At 30.6% G+C, this 21167-nt stretch overlaps 5 protein-coding genes across 7 annotated transcripts; 3 read left to right on the top strand and 2 right to left on the bottom strand.

Moving 5' to 3' along the window:
• Positions 1-2101: 2101 nt before the first annotated feature.
• LOC115719157 (putative FBD-associated F-box protein At5g53635) lies at positions 2102-4202 on the top strand. Of its 2 annotated transcripts, XM_061109796.1 has the most exons (3): positions 2102-2278; positions 2399-3697; positions 3789-4202. In XM_061109796.1, exons 2-3 carry the CDS (start codon positions 2411-2413, stop codon positions 3966-3968), a joined length of 1467 nt encoding a protein of 488 aa, XP_060965779.1. In that variant the 5' UTR covers positions 2102-2278; positions 2399-2410; the 3' UTR covers positions 3969-4202. The 2 variants fall into 2 exon arrangements, with proteins under 2 accessions (XP_060965779.1, XP_060965780.1); XM_061109797.1 differs by lacking the exon at positions 2102-2278 and having other exon boundaries at positions 2323-3697.
• Positions 4203-4768: 566 nt separating this feature from the next.
• On the bottom strand, positions 4769-7250 carry LOC133033981 (probable folate-biopterin transporter 2). Its single transcript, XM_061109020.1, has 5 exons — positions 7213-7250; positions 6612-6987; positions 6419-6514; positions 5802-5972; positions 4769-5535 (listed from the first exon to the last, which is right to left on the bottom strand). Exons 1-5 carry the CDS (start codon positions 7248-7250, stop codon positions 4933-4935), a joined length of 1284 nt encoding a protein of 427 aa, XP_060965003.1. The 3' UTR covers positions 4769-4932.
• A 646-nt stretch (positions 7251-7896) lies between these two features.
• Positions 7897-9687, top strand: LOC115719474 (increased DNA methylation 2-like). The gene is made up of 3 exons (XM_030648535.2): positions 7897-7914; positions 8097-8904; positions 9256-9687. The coding sequence occupies exons 1-3, from the start codon at positions 7897-7899 to the stop codon at positions 9504-9506; spliced, it is 1077 nt and encodes a 358-aa protein (XP_030504395.2). The 3' UTR covers positions 9507-9687.
• Positions 9688-13457: 3770 nt separating this feature from the next.
• On the top strand, positions 13458-15617 carry LOC133033894 (putative FBD-associated F-box protein At5g53640). 2 transcript variants are annotated; one of them, XM_061108963.1, is made up of 3 exons: positions 13593-14956; positions 15048-15245; positions 15429-15617. In XM_061108963.1, exons 1-2 carry the CDS (start codon positions 13673-13675, stop codon positions 15225-15227), a joined length of 1464 nt encoding a protein of 487 aa, XP_060964946.1. In that variant the 5' UTR covers positions 13593-13672; the 3' UTR covers positions 15228-15245; positions 15429-15617. The 2 variants fall into 2 exon arrangements, with proteins under 2 accessions (XP_060964947.1, XP_060964946.1); XM_061108964.1 differs by lacking the exons at positions 15048-15245; positions 15429-15617 and adding an exon at positions 13458-13539 and having other exon boundaries at positions 13661-15020.
• A 637-nt stretch (positions 15618-16254) lies between these two features.
• LOC115721017 (probable folate-biopterin transporter 2) lies at positions 16255-19594 on the bottom strand. Its single transcript, XM_030650242.2, has 5 exons — positions 18971-19594; positions 18066-18325; positions 17873-17968; positions 17256-17426; positions 16255-16989 (listed from the first exon to the last, which is right to left on the bottom strand). Exons 1-5 carry the CDS (start codon positions 19347-19349, stop codon positions 16387-16389), a joined length of 1509 nt encoding a protein of 502 aa, XP_030506102.2. The 5' UTR covers positions 19350-19594; the 3' UTR covers positions 16255-16386.
• Between the last annotated feature and the right edge of the window lie 1573 nt (positions 19595-21167).

The raw sequence follows: 21167 nt of genomic DNA, 5'->3' as shown, positions 1-21167 counted from the left end.
TTATATATGCAATCAATTGTATATTTTGTGGTGAATTAACAACTCATCAAGAACACATAAAAAAGATTAAATAGTTGACAAACTAAAGAATGATTATGAACAATTATTGGAACAAACACACTAAGAATTACGAGGTTCAATCAACCACCATGAGATACTTGTTGTGGTGTTACAATGAGTAAATTCCTTAAAGCTTCAATCTCGGCAGTTAAGTTAATTAGTTGGGTACAATTCTGTCTTTCCAATATTTTTGGACAATGCCTTTAAAAACCAAATTCTCCTCCTCTCCGAAATTTTCTCTGTACAGAAATGAAAGCTATAGAACTCGATTCTCTTGTGAGTTCATAGCTGTTGGTGATCATCACCATTGTAACACCAAGTGTGAATCAATAAAGTTTGAAGTCAAAGGCTGTTTTGTTTTGCATTTTATGTTTTCATTTTCATTCCCTTGATTGGAATTAGGTTCTAAATCAGTAACTTTACAATTGGTGAACTTGAATCTCTCTTCATCATAGCTTGAAACTAAAACAAACTAAAGATTTGTAACAGATTTTAACTGAAAATGCTGAGTTGGCCGCGATATTTAGTTAAAGTAGTTAGGATTTGGAGTTGACTTCTAAATGGTCAAAGTAACTAATTCCACCTTGTTTTGATCTGAACTTCTCATTCACTAGTATTGAGGTACACTAATCTCTCTGTCTTTTACAGAGTATAATATGTCTCTTAATATGTTCTTATATTGCAAAATATGAGTATAATATATACACCTCAATGAACTCAATACATTAGATTATTTTTTAAGAAAACCTCAAATAAGAAAATTTAGCTTTTGACAGTCTCAATATTTTATTTTAAAAATTTCAGTAAGTTCTTCTTGATCACTCTTGTCATCTGTAATGATAACTATATATATATATTCGATGCATCTTCTACTGTTTCGTTATATTGAAAAATTTATTAGTTTAATTTTTTTCTATGGTTACGTACGTTATAGTTATTTAAAATATTTTTTAAAATTTTAAAAAAATCGGAATAATTTACAATATACAAACAATGTTCAAAAAATCTATTTCACACACGTATAAAATTAAAGAGACACACATGTAACAAATTATTTGAACCCTTTGTATAAATTTTTCAAATTTTTTTAAAATTTTGTAGAATATCTTAAATAACTACAAAGTACAAAACTATGAAAAAACATTGAACTAAAAAAAGTTCCTAGATGCTGGATGTTGGATGCTAAAACAATTACAGGCGCATCAGTGCGCCCATTTTAGGGACTATATTATAGAATTTTTCTATAATTTTTTTTCCATAAACTTTCGAGCGCTTCTACAATGCACTCCTAAAAGAAATGCACTGATGCATTCTTTATCTGTTTTGACATCCGTAATTAAATTTAGTTCAATTTTTCATACTCGTATTTGTTACAGTAATTTAAGACATCCTACAAAATTTTAAAAAAATTCAAAATAATTTTCAATGTAGAAAATATTTTTCAAATAGTCTATTCATACGCATATAAAAAAATTACGCATACAATAAATTTTTTAAACCTTATTTTTGGCGCATTAAATGTTACCAAATTTCTTAAAATTTTGTGGATGTCTTAAATAACTACAGAGAAAATTACTATGAAAAAAATTAGAATAAAAAAAATTTCTCTGATGCAGAAACAGTACGTGCATTATAGAATTTTTCTAAACTTTCAGTTTATAGTTAATTGATGTAAAATTAAGTATGGCAACCTTTAAAAAGAAAAGGGGGTGGTAATTTTATTTGCACTTAAAAACTTATAAATAGATTTTTTTGCAATAATTTTAATTTTACATAAAATACATATCTTTATTCTTTAATTACATTATTTTTTATATTTTTTTTCAAATTTATATTCTTAAAAAATATCTTTAGCAAAAAAAATTAAAATATAAAATTCTATTAGAGAAAAAAAATATACATGATTTAAAGAAAAAAAAATTAAGATAAGTATTAAAACTAACAAAGAATAATGTGAGAAAAAAAGTAAAAAAGAAAGTATAGGGTTTACAATAATGTGAGAAAATAAATAAATTTAAATTTCAGAGTGTACTTAATTATCATCTGGGCAAACAAAACTCTCCCAAAAAAGTATGACTAAAATTACAATAATAACCTCATTCTTGTTATTTATTGTTAAGAAATGGAGAAGTGCCCAACAACAAAAAAAAGAAAAGAAAATTGGAACCCTTAAATCTTTCTTTGAAGATATTTAATCATCATCATCATCTTCATTCATGTAAGCATCTATAAATAACTTGTCTACTTACTTTTACTTCTTTCTATATATAATATATTATATACTCAACTACTTACTATAGTATTATCTTAAATTTGGTTTTTTACGTACGTTACACAGTTCACAATCCAAATGGCATCATCATCATCATCAACATCATCAATAATGGTGGGTGGTGATGACAGAATTTCGAATCTTCCCGATTCAATAATCAATGACATCCTATCGTTTCTCCCAACTCAAGATGTAGTTCGAACATGCGTTCTTTCCAAGCGTTGGAAACTCATCTGGTATTCAGTTCCCACAATCTTTTTCTCCAATAAGAATATTGTTTTCGGAATTGAATGGGAAAATGAGCAAGAAAAGTTCTACAATTACGTCGAAAAATATTTTAAACAACGCAAGAAAGGTATGCATCGTGTTCTTGGTTCTTCATGCATAACTAGTTTTAAGCTTGAAATGAAAGGTTTCTATCAAATAAGTAATGCTCACCTCATAAATAAATGGTTAGCTTTTATAGTCAAGAAGAACAAGATTAAGGAAATCTCTCTATCCATAGGCAAAAGCAATAGAGGTTACTATTACCACTGCTTACCTAAAGTATTCTTAAACAATACAAAATTTTTGACTAATTTGGAGTTATGTGGAGTAATGTTGGATAAATCTCATTCATTTAATTTCCCATTACTAAAAACTTTGTCATTGGAAAATATTAAGACATCATATACTGTGAAATATGAACCCAATGTGGTATTCAAGTTTTTGTTGGGTTGTCCTTCTCTTGAGAAATTTCGGTTATGTTGGTATGGTTTGTTACTAATTGATGGTATGCACCGGTTGCGAAGCTTAAGCCTCAAGAACTTGGAATTGGTGTATACATATGTGAAAGACTTACAAATTGATGCTATAAATCTTGAATCTTTGGTACTTACTAGTAATTCTTCGATATTTAGTAATTCTTTCGCGAATATAAATCTCTCAACTTGTAACAAAATTAAAGTTCTTTCGATGAATGATCTATCAATAACGCATGTTGGGGTGATGGCGTTGAACTCTCTTATTTCTAATAATCCTCTTCTTGAGAATTTGACTTTGAGCATCATGAATGTACCTTGTTACTACGACGAGTGTCATCTCAAAATCTCGAGTCAACACTTGAAAAGTTTCTATTTTAAGAATTGTTACTCAAGGGAGGCCAAGGTTACAATTGAATCAGCTCCGGAATTAGAATACTTTTGTTATGAAGGTACTATTGATACAATCATATCGATAGAGTCATCTAATTTGTTGAGTGGAAAAATGGCGATTTATGAGGATTGTAGAGATTATGATGCAGAGTGGTATATTGATATGTTGAATTTTCTTTCGAATTTCAATTGCTCTTGGAATACTCTTAGCCTACATGTTAAAGAATTTGAGGTACTTGTATTATTTATTTTAATTTGATTATCTTGAGTTATTTAAAAATTGTATTATTGATCTAATATGTTTATATGTTTGTATGAATTAGGCTCTTATTTGGCCAGAAAAGTTCAAGAGGGTATGTTATTCTCCATTGCTTAATTTGAAGCATCTCAGAGTTATTACTAAAGATAGTAATCCCGAAAGAATGTCAGATTTGAAGAACTCGTTAATGTGGATTTCACCTTCTTTAGAAACATTGTCTATTAACAAAATGCAGATTTTTTAGCTGCTTTAAAGTTCAAGAGAAAACAATATGCAGCATACTCTGTATATTGTCAACACTAAAGATTTGTTTTTAACTAGTTATTTGTTAGTACTGTTTTGTCTTAATTGTCTTAGTTAAGTGGTTATTAGAAGATAAACTTCTTTATTATATTGATATGTTTGTGTATGATATGAGTTTGGTATGGATTTGATTTGATTTGGTTTGGTAGCAACAATTTTCAATTGGTACCACTAAGATATGCAGCTTTAGGTTCACTCTCTTTTTCTCTTTAGTGTAGTTTAGTATATATACTGTATATTCAGTCAATTCTTATAGAAAAATTATTGGAATATATTTGTGAATTATTAAAAAATTGGAAAGGCCCATTTTGAAGTCCTTAGAAGACTATCTCACATTATTTGGAACATTTATTTATAAGTTTTTCATATAATGAATGCTTATTTCTTGGTTTTATTAAAAAAATATATAATATACATAATTAAATGCCAATTTTAAAAATACTACTTTTCAAAAATGAGATTTTAATCTAATGAACAATAATAAAAGAAAAATTAAAATTTATGTGCTTAATTTTACTATTTAGTTAAAAAATTCTCTCATTTTCTTAAAAATATGTTTATATTTAACATTAATTTTATCTCTTTCTTTAACTCAAATTAACTTTATTTTTTTTTATTTCTCTCTTAACTCAATAGAACAACCTCAAACTTTTTTAATTAGATAGCAAAATTAAGTATAGAAACTCAAAATTTTCTATTAATATCTATTTATAAGTAATATTCATTAAGATTGTACCCATATATATAAATAAGAGTCCTAATTGACTTCTATATTTAGGCAATAATTATTATATTAATAACATCAACATTAACAATGGTAATAATAATTAATTAATTAGATGAACTATTTCTCTTTTCCTCTCACTCACAATGTGGGGTGAGATTGAGAGATTCTTCTGTTTTGGCTATCTACCATAATCCAAATTGTTTACAAGGGAAACCAATTCAACATTCTTTGCCTCTTCTATTTCAGTCTCCTCTTCTATGTCAAAATTTTCCATGGGAAGAATGCAAGATTTAGAATCATTTTTCGGTACCAAAAATAGCAGCATTAGAGGACTAACTCTCAATATGTTCCTAATCAAAGTTGCAAGCCATAGTTTATCGAATTGTGTTCGAGTAATCTTCAACACATGAAGCAGAACGCCACCACCCCACGAAGACGAGAGAAGTCCAATGTTATCGATAGACATCAGCAGAGCGAAGAAGGTGCCTTCAATACCCGAAGGACAAAGCTTTGTGCTGAGCACAAGAAGAGGCATCCATTTAAGCCTTCCAATCATTTGAGATAAACTTTCATCAATCACTACAAAGAAGTAATCAGGGATGCCGAATTTCAGATTCAATCGCGAAACCAGCACTAAGTCTAGCATTCCTGAAAAGCCATATAGTAACTGTGTCCAGAAAAGTAAGTCTCTAAATGGATAATCCTTGAGAACATTTTGGTAGAGTACAGCTCCCACTAATGACCCGATCGAACCGATTGAGAATATGAAACCAACATTCTCCTGCACCATAAAGCCAAACAATCATTAACTTATAATTTAGATATTAACTAACTTAACTAACTGTCAGATATAACAGTTGGTGACTTTGTACTGTTGTGGCTATAAGGTGAAACTACATCATATTTTTATTAGTTTTAATTGCCTTTGTTCATTTAATTCTTGATCTTATTATAACTTGTCATTATCATTTTCTGGCTGTTGATTTGTTCTTGCTGATCATAACACTCCACAGTATATATGTTTTAAAAGTATTGTAAAATTCATACCTGAGAGAATCTTGGACCATCTTTGGCGTCTGTGTACCAATAGAACATTCCATCAAGGATATTCAAACTTAATGCGAATGACGAGTACATGTATAAACATGGTCTCCAAACACTTGGGGATTTCAGTGTTGTCCACATAGCAATGCCAGCATTCAGAAACTTCTGCTTTACCTGGTTGTTCAACATGTGATATAGAAGTAAGAGAGAGCCTAATAAAAGCCCAAAATACTGTGGTAAATGGTTACAAGTTACTATTCAGTATACTTGTTAGTTTCCAACTAGGACTAGTATTGATTGACTCGGGATTGAGTTAGGTAATTCAGTTTTGATCCTGGACCCCTAGAAAAGTGAGTTTTGAAACTCTTAAGTGTTCTTGAGTTAGAACAACTTGTAAAACTCTGTAACTGTCGGGTGATTAATGAAGATGATAATGGCTTCTATTCAACCGAAATGTAGAGCATTACACTTAGCTCGAACTCGTTTAATTCCTGGTGTTATTCTTCTACTTTCTTGCACTGTTTTTCTTCTCTATTCTAAGAGAATTCTGGTTTAGATTGTGCTCTTGAAATTGTGTGAACTTTTTGTGTAGCTGTGACAGATTAAATCGAAACAAATACCTGTCTGTATTGGAAATTAGGCATGTGAGGCTCTTTAAGCACAATCCCAACAAAAATAACAAGAGCAGATGGAATCGTCAACAAGCCATACACACCCTACAAAGAACGAGAATAATCATAATTTTAGATCGGAATGTAAAGTAGCTAGGAAAACTACAACAACATACATACAGAAGCTAGCTAGCTACCTAACCTTGGGACCTATAAGATGGAGTAAAAAACCACTTATAGAGTATCCAACGAGCGCGCCAATAGACGAACTCAAGGCGCACAAGCTTTGCATATCGGCTGCAAGCAAAGGATGACTAATGCTGCTCTGTGCAACACATGCATCTATTGTCACATCTGATATTGCTACACCAGCACTCCCTGATGTTAAAAGCAAAATGGCTAAAACCAGATGCAGATTTTCGTGCAACGATAAGACAAGCAACGAGATCACACCAATTGAACCTGAAATTAGAAGAACAAAGTAAAGTGTCTGATGAGAAAACTTTGTTGAAACCAAATTCCCACAAGTCCTGCTGAATTTTCTTTCGAATTTCAATTGCTCTTGGAATACTCTTAGCCTACATGTTAAAGAATTTGAGGTACTTGTATTATTTATTTTAATTTGATTATGTCGCCTTATTTAAATATTGTATTATTGTTCTAATATGTTTGTATGTTTGTATGAATTAGGCTCTTATTTGGCCAGAAAAGTTCAAGAGGGTATGTTATTCTCCATTGCTTAATTTGAAGCATCTCAGAGTTATTACTAAAGATAGTAATCCCGAAAGAATGTCAGATTTGACGAACTCGTTAATGTGGATTTCACCTTCTTTAGAAACATTGTTTATTAACAAAATGCAGATTTTTTAGCTGCTTTAAAGTTCAAGAGTCACTCTCATTTGATAGTTTTGGAATATGGTATGTGTAGTCCTTTATGGGATGGTGGTGTTTATGTTAATAGTGGCTTTTGTACAGATGATGATGACTACTTTACTTTGCATAAGAATGATATGAAATTTATTAGCTTATAGTACAATAATAGTACAATACAGCAGAGAAGAAGAGAAAACATATGCAGCATAGTCTGTAAGGTACTTGTTGAGATGTAAAACAATAAAGATTTGTTTTTAACTAGTTATTTGTTAATACTATTTTGTCTTAATTGTCTTAGTTAAGTGGTTATTAGAAGATAAACTTCTTTATTATATTGATGTGTTTGTGTATGATGAGTTTGGTATGGATTTGATTTGATTTGGTTTGGTAGCAACAATTTTCAATTGGTACCACTAAGATATGCAGCTTTAGGTTCACTCTCTTTTTCTCTTTAGTGTAGTTTAGTATATATACTGTATATTCAGTCAATTCTTATAGAAAAATTATTGGAATATATTTGTGAATTATTAAAAAATTGGAAATGCCCATTTTGAAGTCCTTAGAGGACTAATCTCACATTATTTGGGAACATTTATTTGTAAGTTTTTCGTATAATGAATGCTTATTTCTTGGTTTTATTAAAAAATATAATATGCATAATTAAATGTCAATTTTAAAAATACTAATTTTCAAAAATGAGATTTTAATCTAATGAACAATAATAAAAGAAAAATTAAAATTTATGTGCTTAATTTTACTATTTAATTAAAAAATTCTCTCATTTTCTTAAAAATATGTTTATATTTAACATTAGATTGGTACTTACTTTGGACCTGATCTTAAAGGGGGGTTCCCTAAAAAGTCCATCTTGCAGAGAATTGCTGAGGGGCTTCCACCTTATACTTCTGATCAGCTAGCTGGTTCATCACACATGGAAATCGTAGAGGTAGAGCGTATTTACCGTTATGTTCTTAGGAAGGCTGACCAATCTGCTGTTGTAAAATTACCTTTGTTGCTCCAATTCTTTGATGGTATTCTCCCTAAAAATGGAAACGACCCAACTGCCAACTACCCTCAGTTTCCCGATCTCTTTCCTCCTTTACTTCATCGCCATTCACTGAACCAATACCGAAACAAGATTGTAGAAAACATAGTATTTGTTAACAACCCAAACATATTTTACATTGACAGAGAGGATGTTGAAAGATTCAGGAGGTTAACCGGACTGCATGATGTTCTTTTGGATGAAGATGCTGCAAGATTTCATACTATTGATGGTGTCATTTCACATAGTGCAGCACCTCCAGTGGATGAGATTAATGGAGGCCTTTCTCCTTCCAAATCCTCACAAAGGAATAGGAAAGCTAGACATGTAGACAAGGTTCTTAAGATGGATGGTTCCCTTCAACATGACATGGCTAGTCCGGCGATGATATTTCTTCCTTCGCTTCCTACTGTATCAGAATTGTCTAAAATAGTAGCTGCTACTAAGAACGGATTTGCATTGACTGGGAGTGCAGCAGCGGGAGCTGTTGGGCCAACTGTAGGACTCGTGGACATTGGGGAGTGCGAGGACTCTTACATCTTTCGCATTTCCCTTCCAGGAGTGAAGAGAGATGAAAGTGAGTTGCAATTTGGATTATTTACATTATAGCTTCTTATTTTGAAAGTGATCATAAGACTCATCACTGTTGGCTGAATCACTCGTGCTTACATTAAGTGCACATTTATTGACTTTGGCTAATTTCCCTTGCAGGCCTCTCCAAAGTCCAAACTATGGAAACGTTTCTCCCATTTACTAATTAGTGTTCTTTCGTTTTTATGTGTATCTTTTTGCTTTTATTTTGCTAATAGAAACTTAATTCTCATCCCTTATAGAGTTGTTAATTTTCATTTTATGGTATGAGTTTGGAGTCTAGTGTTGCTTCTTAATCAACCGAGTAGTCTGTTGATGTTTCTTTTGGTGACTGCAGGTGATTTTAGTTGTGAAGTTTCAAGTGAGGGCGAGGTATTAATACGCGGGGCTACTACAACGGGTGAGAAGACAGTACACAGGTACTCCCAAATATTCGAAATGCAAACGCAGAATTTATGCCCTCCAGGGCGGTTCTCTATCTCTTTTAAACTCCCCGGTCCAGTTGATCCTCAACAATTTTCTGGTAAATTTGGCATTGATGGGATTCTCGAAGGCATTGTACTGAAAGAAAATCTGCAGATGAAATGAAAATGATGCCTTCTATCTAACATTGCCTCTTAATACTGAAACAAGTTGTTGTGTAGAGTCAAGAATACTACTTGATGTTTGTCATTTTGTCAAGTAAATAATGTTAATTTTACCCTTATAGAGTCTTTGAGACTTTCCAAGTTTTACTTTTACACTATGTTGAGATAAAGCCCATTTACAGTTTGTTTTCTTTCACATTGAAAACATATTAATCAAGTAGCCAATTACTGACTAATTGATAAGCCATATTTGTTGAAACATCTATTTCAGGCTAAGGGTCATATTATAAATTTTATGGCTTTTATACAAACTAAAAAGTTGAAAAATATGAGAAAATTACATAAGGGGTAACCATAGGAGAAGTGTATATTGGCAACAGATATTTTTTTCTGTGGTGATCACAACTCTGATAAGTTTTCTAGCAGGATTACAATTTTGAATTTTTGGAGAAATGAATTATTTAGGCTATGTAGGAAAAAAATGTGTAGAGAACAAAAAAAAAAAAAAAAAAATCAATTTTTCATATATGGTATATTTTGTTAAATTGGATACATAATTTTTTTTCCACGAGAATTTATAGTTTTTTTTTTAATTTTTTTTCTACATTTTTCTTACTTTTTTTTCTTTTTTCAAATATAAAGGAATAATAGAACTAATTACTCAGGAAAATCTTACAATGCACATCCTTAAAATAGATGTATTGATGAACCCTTATCTTATTTTAGCACCCGAAATAATTTTTTAGTCAAATTTTTTCTCATGGTCATGTACGTTATAGTTATTTAAGACATCCTGCAAAATTTTAAGAAATTTGAAAAAGTTTAACACGCTGAAAAATACGTTCAAATGGTGTGTTGCACGCGTGACTATTTTATTTTATACGCGTGTAAAATAAACTGTTTGAACATTGTTTTCTACAATGTAAATTATTCTGAATTTCTCAAAATTTTGTAGGTTATCTTAAATAGCTATAACGTACATGAATATGAAAAAAAAATTAAACTAAAAAATTCTTCTGGATGCCGAAACTAGTCAAGGGTGCATCAGTACATCCCTTTTGAATATTCAGATGGCTTATCCCACTTTCCATTCTTTCTGTTTTTAAACTCATAATATAATATTTCTCTCAGGCCAAACAGAATTCCATCAACACTAATGTCATACTCATGTTTTTGACATTATTTCAAGTCATATAATTCTGTAAATTGTTGCCAAAATATGTAACTTTTGGTTTCCAATGTATTAATTATAGTCAAAATTGCAAGAATACATATGTTGAATGATCATTTTGTCTGAATAATGAGTTGGAAAATGAAGGATGAAGATCATCATAGACCTCATTATTGGAGAATATTGTCCCACATGGATTAAATATGAAAGTATTGAGCCATATATAAGAAATATGGGCTGCTCCACTTATTACCAATTGGTTTTGAGTTGGAACCCCATGATTCTCAACACTCATTATTAATTATTAGGATAAAATGACCTTAAAACAAAATGAATATGAAGTGAACTTTGAGATTTTTGTTGATGATTTATTTATTATGTTCTAATATCTCTGTCTTGTCTTTTTGTATGTACATTCATTCATTATACATTGGTTCTCATAGAAAAACACAGATACAATATTGTCTCTTATATATGCAATCAATTGTATATTTTGTGGTGAATTAACACCTCATCAAGAACACATAAAAAAGATTAAATAGCTGAAAAACTAAAGAATAATTATGAACAATTATTGGAACAAACACACTAAGAATTACGAGGTTCAATCAACCACCATGAGATACTTGTTGTGGTGTTACAACAAGTAAATTCCTTAAAGCTTCAATCTCGGCAGTTAAGTTAATTAGTTGGGTACAATTCTGTTTTTCCAATATTTTTGGACAATGCCTTTAAATACCAAATTCTCCTCCTCTCCGAAATTTTCTCTGTACAGAAATGAAAGCTATAGAACTCGATTCTCTTGTGAGTTCATAGCTGTTGGTGATCATCACCATTGTAACACCAAGTGTGAATCAATAAAGTTTGAAATCAAAGGCTGTTTTGTTTTGCATTTTATGTTTTCATTTTCATTCCCTTGATTGGAATTAGGTTCTAAATCAGTAACTTTACAATTGGTGAACTTGAATCTCTCTTCATCATAGCTTGAAACTAAACCCAAGTAAAGATTTGTAACAGATTTTAACTGAAAATGCTGAGTTGGCCGCGATATTTAGTAAAAGTAGTTAGGATTTGGAGTTGACTTCTAAGTGGTCAAAGTAACTAATTCCACCTTGTTTTGATCTGAACTTCTCATTCACTAGTATTGAGGTACACTAATCTCTCTGTCTTTTACAGATATAATAATGTCTCTTATTAATAATATGTTCTTATATTACAAAATATGAGTATAATATATACACCTCAATTAAGGATGAGTGTATCACTGAGTCAAGCTCCAAAAACATATATTGAGTTGGGAACAACAATATAAATTAGAAAAAGAACAACAACAACAACTAACAACTAACAACTGTTGTTCAATGAACTCAATACATTAGATTATTTTTCAAGAAAACCTCAAATAAGAAAATTTAGCTTTTGACAGTCTCAATATTTTATTTTAAACATTTCAGTAATTTCTTCTTGATCACTCTTGTCATCTGTAATGAACTCAATGCATCTTCTACTGTTTCGTTATTCAGAAAAATTTATTAGTTTATTTTTTTTTATCATGTGTATGTTATAGTTATTTAAAATATTTTTTAAAATTTTAAAAAATTCGGAATAATTTACAATATACAAAACAATGTTCAAAAAATCTATTTCACACACGTATAAAATTAAAGAGACAGACATGTAACAAATTATTTGAACCCTTTGTATAAATTTTTCAATTTTTTTTAAAATTTTGTAGGATATCTTAAATAACTACAAAGTACAAAACTATGAAAAAAAATTGAACTAAAAAGAGTTCCTAGATGCTGGATGTTGGATGCTAAAACAAATACAGGCGCATCAGTGTGCCCATTTTAGGGACTATATTACAGAATTTTTCTATAATTTTTTTTCAATAAACTTTTGAGCGCTTCTACAATGCACTCCTAAAAGAAATACACTGATGCATTCCTTATCTGTTTTGACATCCGTAATTAAATTTAGTTCAATTTTTCATACTCGTGTTTGTTACAGTAATTTAAGACATCCTACAAAATTTTAAAAAAATTCAAAATAATTTTCAATGTAGAAAATATTTTTCAAATAGTCTATTCATACGTATATAAAAAAAATTACGCATACAATAAATTTTTTAAACCTTATTTTCGGCGCATTAAATGTTACCAAATTTCTTAAAATTTTGCGGATGTCTTAAATAACTACAGAGAAAATTACTATGAAAAAAATTAGAATAAAAAAAATTTCTCTGATGCAGAAACAATACGTGCATTATAGAATTTTTCTAAACTTATGTAAAATTAAGTATGGCAACCTTTAAAAAGAAAAGGGGGTGGTAATTTTATTTGCACTTAAAAACTTATAAATAGATTTTTTTGCAATAATTTTAATTTTACATAAAATACATATCTTTATTCTTTAATTACATTATTTTTTATATTTTTTTTCAAATTTATATTCTTAAAAAATATCCTTAGCAAAAAAAATTAAAATATAAAATTCTATTAGAGAAAAAAAATATACATGATTTAAAGAAAAAAAAATTAAAAATAAAATTAAGATAAGTATTAAAACTAACAATGAATAATAGGATAAAAAAAGTAAAAAAAAAAGTATAGGGTTTTTTTATTTTTTATTTTAAACTTAACTTTTTTAAATTTCAGAGTGTACTTATCATATTCATCTGGGCATGCAAACAAAACTCTCTCAAAAAAGTATGACTAAAATTACAATAATAACCTCATTCTCTTTTATTTATTGTTAAGAAATGGAGAACTGCCCAACAACAACAAAAAAAAGAAAAGAAAATTGGAACCCTTAAATCTCATTTCTTTGAAGATATTTAATCATCATCATCATCTTCATTCATGTAAGAATCTATAAATAACTTGTCTACTTACTTTTACTTCTTTCTATATATATATATATTATATATATACTCAACTACTTACTATAGTATTATCTTAAATTTGGTTGTTTACGTTACACAGTTCACAATCCAAATGGCATCATCATCATCATCATCATCATCAATGGTGGGTGGTGATGACAGAATTTCGAATCTTCCCGATTCAATAATCAATGACATCCTATCGTTTCTCCCAACTCAAGATGTAGTTCGAACATGCGTTCTTTCCAAGCGTTGGAAACTCATCTGGTATTCAGTTCCCACAATCTTTTTCTCCAATAAGAATATTGTTTTCGGAATTGAATGGGAAAATGAGCAAGAAAAGTTCTACAATTACGTCGAAAAATATTTTAAACAACGCAAGAAAGGTATGCATCGTGTTCTTGGTTCTTCATGCATAACTAGTTTTAAGCTTGAAATGAAAGGTTTCTATCAAATAAGTAATGCTCACCTCATAAATAAATGGTTAGCTTTTATAGTCAAGAAGAACAAGATTAAGGAAATCTCTCTATCCATAGGCAAAAGCAATAGAGGTTACTATTACCACTGCTTACCTAAAGTATTCTTAAACAATACAAAATTTTTGACTAATTTGGAGTTATGTGGAGTAATGTTGGATAAATCTCATTCATTTAATTTCCCATTACTAAAAACTTTGTCATTGGAAAATATTAAGACATCATATACTGTGAAATATGAACCCAATGTGGTATTCAAGTTTTTGTTGGGTTGTCCTTCTCTTGAGAAATTTCGGTTATGTTGGCATGGTTTGTTACAAATTGATGGTATGCACCGGTTGCGAAGCTTAAGCCTCAAGAACTTGGAATTGGTGTATACATATGTGAAAGACTTACAAATTGATGCTATAAATCTTGAATCTTTGGTACTTACTAGTAATTCTTCGATATTTAGTAATTCTTTCGCGAATATAAATCTCTCAACTTGTAACAAAATTAAAGTTCTTTCGATGAATGATCTATCAATAACGCATGTTGGGGTGATGGCGTTGAACTCTCTTATTTCTAATAATCCTCTTCTTGAGAATTTGACTTTGAGCATCATGAATGTACCTTGTTACTACGACGAGTGTCATCTCAAAATCTCGAGTCAACACTTGAAAAGTTTCTATTTTAAGAATTGTTACTCAAGGGAGGCCAAGGTTACAATTGAATCAGCTCCGGAATTAGAATACTTTTGTTATGAAGGTACTATTGATACAATCATATCGATAGAGTCATCTAATTTGTTGAGTGGAAAAATGGCGATTTATGAGGATTGTAGAGATTATGATGCGGAGTGGTATATTGATATGTTGAATTTTCTTTCGAATTTCAATTGCTCTTGGAATACTCTTAGCCTACATGTTAAAGAATTTAAGGTACTTGTATTATTTATTTTAATTTGATTATCTTGAGTTATTTAAATATTGTATTATTGATCTAATATGTTTATATGTTTGTATGAATTAGGCTCTTATTTGGCCAGAAAAGTTCAAGAGGGTATGTTATTCTCCATTGCTTAATTTGAAGCATCTTAGAGTTATTACTAAAGATAGTAATCCCGAAAGAATGTCAGATTTGAAGAACTCGTTAATGTGGATTTCACCTTCTTTAGAAACATTGTCTATTAACAAAATGCAGATATTTTAGCTGCTTTAAAGTTCAAGAGTCACTCTCATTTGATAGTTTTAGAAAATGGTATGTGTAGTCCTTTATGGGATGGTGGTGTTTATGTTAATAGTGGCTTTTGTACAGATGATGATGAACTTGACTACTTTACTTTGCATAAGAATGATATGAAATTTATTAGCTTATAGTACAATAATAGTACAATACAGCAGAGAAGAAGAGAAAACAATATGCAGCATAGTCTGTAAGGTACTTGTTGAGATGTAAAACAATAAAGATTTGTTTTTAACTAGTTATTTGTTAATACTATTTTGTCTTAATTGTCTTAGTTAAGTGGTTATTAGAAGATAAGCTTCTTTATTATATTGATATGTTTGTGTATGATATGAGTTTGGTATGGATTTGATTTGATTTGGTTTGGTAGCAACAATTTTCAATTGGTACCACTAAGATATGCAGCTTTAGGTTCACTCTCTTTTTCTCTTTAGTGTAGTTTAGTATATATACTGTATATTCAGTCAATTCTTATAGAAAAATTATTGGAATATATTTGTGAATTATTAAAAAATTGGAAAGGCCCATTTTGAAGTCCTTAGAAGACTATCTCACATTATTTGGAACATTTATTTATAAGTTTTTCATATAATGAATGCTTATTTCTTGGTTTTATTAAAAAAATATATAATATACATAATTAAATGCCAATTTTAAAAATACTACTTTTCAAAAATGAGATTTTAATCTAATGAACAATAATAAAAGAAAAATTAAAATTTATGTGCTTAATTTTACTATTTAGTTAAAAAATTCTCTCATTTTCTTAAAAATATGTTTATATTTAACATTAATTTTATCTCTTTCTTTAACTCAAATTAACTTTATTTTTTTTTATTTCTCTCTTAACTCAATAGAACAACCTCAAACTTTTTTAATTAGATAGCAAAATTAAGTATAGAAACTCAAAATTTTCTATTAATATCTATTTATAAGTAATATTCATTAAGATTGTACCCATATATATAAATAAGAGTCCTAATTGACTTCTATATTTAGGCAATAATTATTATATTAATAACATCAACATTAACAATGGTAATAATAATTAATTAATTAGATGAACTATTTCTCTTTTCCTCTCACTCACAATGTGGGGTGAGATTGAGAGATTCTTCTGTTTTGGCTATCTACCATAATCCAAATTGTTTACAAGGGAAACCAATTCAACATTCTTTGCCTCTTCTATTTCAGTCTCCTCTTCTATGTCAAAATTTTCCATGGGAAGAATGCAAGATTTAGAATCATTTTTCGGTACCAAAAATAGCAGCATTAGAGGACTAACTCTCAATATGTTCCTAATCAAAGTTGCAAGCCATAGTTTATCGAATTGTGTTCGAGTAATCTTCAACACATGAAGCAGAACGCCACCACCCCACGAAGACGAGAGAAGTCCAATGTTATCGATAGACATCAGCAGAGCGAAGAAGGTGCCTTCAATACCCGAAGGACAAAGCTTTGTGCTGAGCACAAGAAGAGGCATCCATTTAAGCCTTCCAATCATTTGAGATAAACTTTCATCAATCACTACAAAGAAGTAATCAGGGATGCCGAATTTCAGATTCAATCGCGAAACCAGCACTAAGTCTAGCATTCCTGAAAAGCCATATAGTAACTGTGTCCAGAAAAGTAAGTCTCTAAATGGATAATCCTTGAGAACATTTTGGTAGAGTACAGCTCCCACTAATGACCCGATCGAACCGATTGAGAATATGAAACCAACATTCTCCTGCACCATAAAGCCAAACAATCATTAACTTATAATTTAGATATTAACTAACTTAACTAACTGTCAGATATAACAGTTGGTGACTTTGTACTGTTGTGGCTATAAGGTGAAACTACATCATATTTTTATTAGTTTTAATTGCCTTTGTTCATTTAATTCTTGATCTTATTATAACTTGTCATTATCATTTTCTGGCTGTTGATTTGTTCTTGCTGATCATAACACTCCACAGTATATATGTTTTAAAAGTATTGTAAAATTCATACCTGAGAGAATCTTGGACCATCTTTGGCGTCTGTGTACCAATAGAACATTCCATCAAGGATATTCAAACTTAATGCGAATGACGAGTACATGTATAAACATGGTCTCCAAACACTTGGGGATTTCAGTGTTGTCCACATAGCAATGCCAGCATTCAGAAACTTCTGCTTTACCTGGTTGTTCAACATGTGATATAGAAGTAAGAGAGAGCCTAATAAAAGCCCAAAATACTGTGGTAAATGGTTACAAGTTACTATTCAGTATACTTGTTAGTTTCCAACTAGGACTAGTATTGATTGACTCGGGATTGAGTTAGGTAATTCAGTTTTGATCCTGGACCCCTAGAAAAGTGAGTTTTGAAACTCTTAAGTGTTCTTGAGTTAGAACAACTTGTAAAACTCTGTAACTGTCGGGTGATTAATGAAGATGATAATGGCTTCTATTCAACCGAAATGTAGAGCATTACACTTAGCTCGAACTCGTTTAATTCCTGGTGTTATTCTTCTACTTTCTTGCACTGTTTTTCTTCTCTATTCTAAGAGAATTCTGGTTTAGATTGTGCTCTTGAAATTGTGTGAACTTTTTGTGTAGCTGTGACAGATTAAATCGAAACAAATACCTGTCTGTATTGGAAATTAGGCATGTGAGGCTCTTTAAGCACAATCCCAACAAAAATAACAAGAGCAGATGGAATCGTCAACAAGCCATACACACCCTACAAAGAACGAGAATAATCATAATTTTAGATCGGAATGTAAAGTAGCTAGGAAAACTACAACAACATACATACAGAAGCTAGCTAGCTACCTAACCTTGGGACCTATAAGATGGAGTAAAAAACCACTTATAGAGTATCCAACGAGCGCGCCAATAGACGAACTCAAGGCGCACAAGCTTTGCATATCGGCTGCAAGCAAAGGATGACTAATGCTGCTCTGTGCAACACATGCATCTATTGTCACATCTGATATTGCTACACCAGCACTCCCTGATGTTAAAAGCAAAATGGCTAAAACCAGATGCAGATTTTCGTGCAACGATAAGACAAGCAACGAGATCACACCAATTGAACCTGAAATTAGAAGAACAAAGTAAAGTGTCTGATGAGAAAACTTTGTTGAAACCAAATTCCCACAAGTCCTGCTGAAACCAAGATTACAAGCTATACATATATGACAAAACAACTGATTGATAAATCATTTATGACCAAGAATAAACACAAGAGCATCACATCACAGTAAGATTATACCACAATTCACTCATTAATCTACCACAATTGAAGTCTGATCAAGTTCTCTTCCAAAATAGCAATGTCTCAAATATATCCCATAATTTACTACTTAAATAATAGTAAATACCAAAAACAAAAGCATACTAAAGTGTTGTCCACTACTTTTGATTAGATAAATATTAGTTAAACAAACATCCATCCAAAAATAGAAAGAAAAAGAAAATAATACAATGTAAATTCTAAATTTCAACATTAATATTCAAATACAATCAAAATCATTAGCTATAATACACAACAGAAAGGCTTGTTTTATTAACAAACATCACCTTTAACAAGCCTAGATTTTTGTCTAAATAAAACTCCAAACTTTAAAGTAAACCAAAACAAACAAAAAAAAAAGCATCCTAAAGCGTCATCCACTAACTAATAAAGAGCACTAAATTTTCCTTTATAATAAAAATGGAAGTTAGTTAGTTAGTTAGTTACCAGCTATGATGAAATAGGGTCTTCTTCTATACCCAAAAATTGGGATAACATCAGTAAGAAGACCCCAAAGGGGTTTAACAATCCATGGAATAGAAGTGATTCCACCATAAATCTGAGCTTGAGAAGGTTGAACTTTCTGAATATCTTTCATATAATACTTAGTTCCAACACGCCCAAGTGCTCCACTCAATCCCTGGCTTATTCCATAGATTAAAATCACCCCTAATACTAAACTCCAATGCATTTCTGAGGCAAGCTTTTTCAACCAATGCACCACTGGCCCACCATTACTACACCCTCTTCTTGTTCTTTCCATCTCATCATCATCATTTTTCTCTTCCATTATCATCATCTTATCATTCTCCTCCTCCACCACCATCACTATTACTACTCTCTCAAAATGGGGATCTGGTGACTCAGCTTGTGATTCACTACTGGGGAGAAAAGCTTAGCTTAAAGGTTAGCTTGAGTTGAATCCCCAATTAAGAACAAGAAGTAGTTTGGCTTTAAGCTCAATCCCCATGTTCATGCCAAAGTAGGAAACGAATTCAATCTTGAAGATTAATTTGAGGAGAGAGAGAGAGAGAGAGAGAGAGAGAGAGAGAGAGAGAGGTTGGGTAAGAGTTGACCAACATTTCTCAATTATTAAATTATTGGGATAATTTTTCAAAATAAAAAAAAAAAAAAAAACACACACACAAAGTTAAAAATTATGAAAATATAGTTGTAAAAAATTTTAAATATTTAAGATTTTATTTATATAAAATATAGTTATTTTATTATTTTATTGTTTGATTTTTGTAATTTTTTTTATTATTTTGATTTTTTTAGATATTATTTTTTATGTGGTTTTCTTGTTATTTTTATTATTATTGTAAAAATATAAAAAATAAATAAGTGTAAAAATTTGTGAAAAAATAGTTATTTACGTAAATTTTCTTAAATGAAATTACTAACATTTAATATATATATATATATAATTGAAAAGAAAAATTTGATATTATATGCTTAAAATTAATTTATCCACTAAAAATATGCTAGCATATTTTGCATCATGCAAAATATACTCACACTATTTTTCTATCCAATTTTACCTTTAACCAAATAAAAAACAAACATTTATGTCTCTCTCTTTCTCCGGCGTTAACCTCGACCTAGAACCCCTACCGTCGAACACACGACCCAAAACTTCAGTCGCAAGGCCTCGTCGTCATCTTCTCTCACGGCCTCTCTCGTTTTCTGCATTTTTTTCTTCTAGTTTACCAATTTTTTGCGATATTTAGCGATATTTAACAATATTTAGCGATGTATTTGCAATGATAGAACAAATCTGAGGCCAGAGATGAAGTTTAGTGATGATTTGCGATATTTAGCGATATTTAGCGATTTTTAGCGATGTTTCGCGATGTTTAGCGATGATATTCACGATGTGTTTTGCGATATAGTGAATTGGAGACATTTAGAGATGTTTTCACGATTTTACGATGTTTCGCGACATCTAGCGATGTTTCGCGACATCGTCAAAAATCAGAAAAAAAAAATGTAGAAAACAAGCGCTGTTGTGAATTGAAGACATTTAGAGATGTTTCATGATTTTGCGATGTTTCGCAACATTTAGCGATGTTTTGCGACATCGTCAAAAACCAAAAAAAAAATGCAGAAAATAAGCGAGTGGGTTTCGCCGGAAGGGGTGCAGTGATCGTCACAAGTCATAATGGGTCTTCTCGGTCGTGGATCGTCTTGGTCGTGGGATGTCTTGGTCGGTCGGAGCTCGTGAACAATCGGGGCTTAAGTGCTTCTCGTGGTCCGATGGGGTTTTGTTGGGAATGGGTTTGGAGAGTTAGAGAAAGAGAGAGAAACGAGAGAGTTAGAGGGAGAGTGGAGGTTTGGAATGAGGAGGGTATTGTTAGGATTAAAGATATTTGGAGGGTATTATTTTTACATTTTTTTAAGAAGCATATAAAAACAATTTATGTTTTTTTTAAGTATATAATGTCAAATTTCCCACTGAAAATTAATAATTACTTAATCATTTTCTTGTTTTGTTTTTTAGTTTATAATTTGATAATTAATATATATATAAACTAAATTTCTAACTCATTTGTGTTATAGGCAAAAAAACTGGTTGTTTAAACCAAGCAGACGCGATGCATTCTGTTGTTGAAAAAGGATTAAGATTGAAGAAGTACGTTCGATA

This window comes from Cannabis sativa, chromosome 2 (assembly GCF_029168945.1).
Source record: "Cannabis sativa cultivar Pink pepper isolate KNU-18-1 chromosome 2, ASM2916894v1, whole genome shotgun sequence".
Taxonomy (NCBI): Eukaryota; Viridiplantae; Streptophyta; class Magnoliopsida; order Rosales; family Cannabaceae; genus Cannabis; species Cannabis sativa.
Note: the sequence above shows the minus strand (reverse complement) of the source record. Positions and strands in the feature narration are given on the sequence as shown.

What these genes read in the sequence shown, in the direction of transcription:
- LOC115719157 (XM_061109796.1), top strand. Translation starts at nt 2,411, where the DNA reads ATGGCATCATCATCATCATCAACATCATCAATAATGGTGGGTGGTGAT. An exon ending in TACATGTTAAAGAATTTGAG is followed by an intron (nt 3,698 to 3,788) that starts GTACTTGTATTA and finishes TGTATGAATTAG; the next exon opens with GCTCTTATTTGGCCAGAAAA.
- LOC133033981 (XM_061109020.1), bottom strand. Translation starts at nt 7,250, where the DNA reads ATGTTTCTAAAGAAGGTGAAATCCACATTAACGAGTTC. An exon ending in TCCATCTTATAGGTCCCAAG is followed by an intron (nt 6,515 to 6,611) that starts GTTAGGTAGCTA and finishes CGTTCTTTGTAG; the next exon opens with GGTGTGTATGGCTTGTTGAC. An exon ending in CTAATTTCCAATACAGACAG is followed by an intron (nt 5,973 to 6,418) that starts GTATTTGTTTCG and finishes TTGAACAACCAG; the next exon opens with GTAAAGCAGAAGTTTCTGAA.
- LOC115719474 (XM_030648535.2), top strand. An exon ending in AGGAGTGAAGAGAGATGAAA is followed by an intron (nt 8,905 to 9,255) that starts GTGAGTTGCAAT and finishes TGGTGACTGCAG; the next exon opens with GTGATTTTAGTTGTGAAGTT.
- LOC133033894 (XM_061108963.1), top strand. Translation starts at nt 13,673, where the DNA reads ATGGCATCATCATCATCATCATCATCATCAATGGTGGGTGGTGATGAC. An exon ending in TACATGTTAAAGAATTTAAG is followed by an intron (nt 14,957 to 15,047) that starts GTACTTGTATTA and finishes TGTATGAATTAG; the next exon opens with GCTCTTATTTGGCCAGAAAA.
- LOC115721017 (XM_030650242.2), bottom strand. Translation starts at nt 19,349, where the DNA reads ATGGTGGTGGAGGAGGAGAATGATAAGATGATGATAATGGAAGAGAAA. An exon ending in CTAATTTCCAATACAGACAG is followed by an intron (nt 17,427 to 17,872) that starts GTATTTGTTTCG and finishes TTGAACAACCAG; the next exon opens with GTAAAGCAGAAGTTTCTGAA. An exon ending in ATGGTCCAAGATTCTCTCAG is followed by an intron (nt 16,990 to 17,255) that starts GTATGAATTTTA and finishes TTTATGGTGCAG; the next exon opens with GAGAATGTTGGTTTCATATT.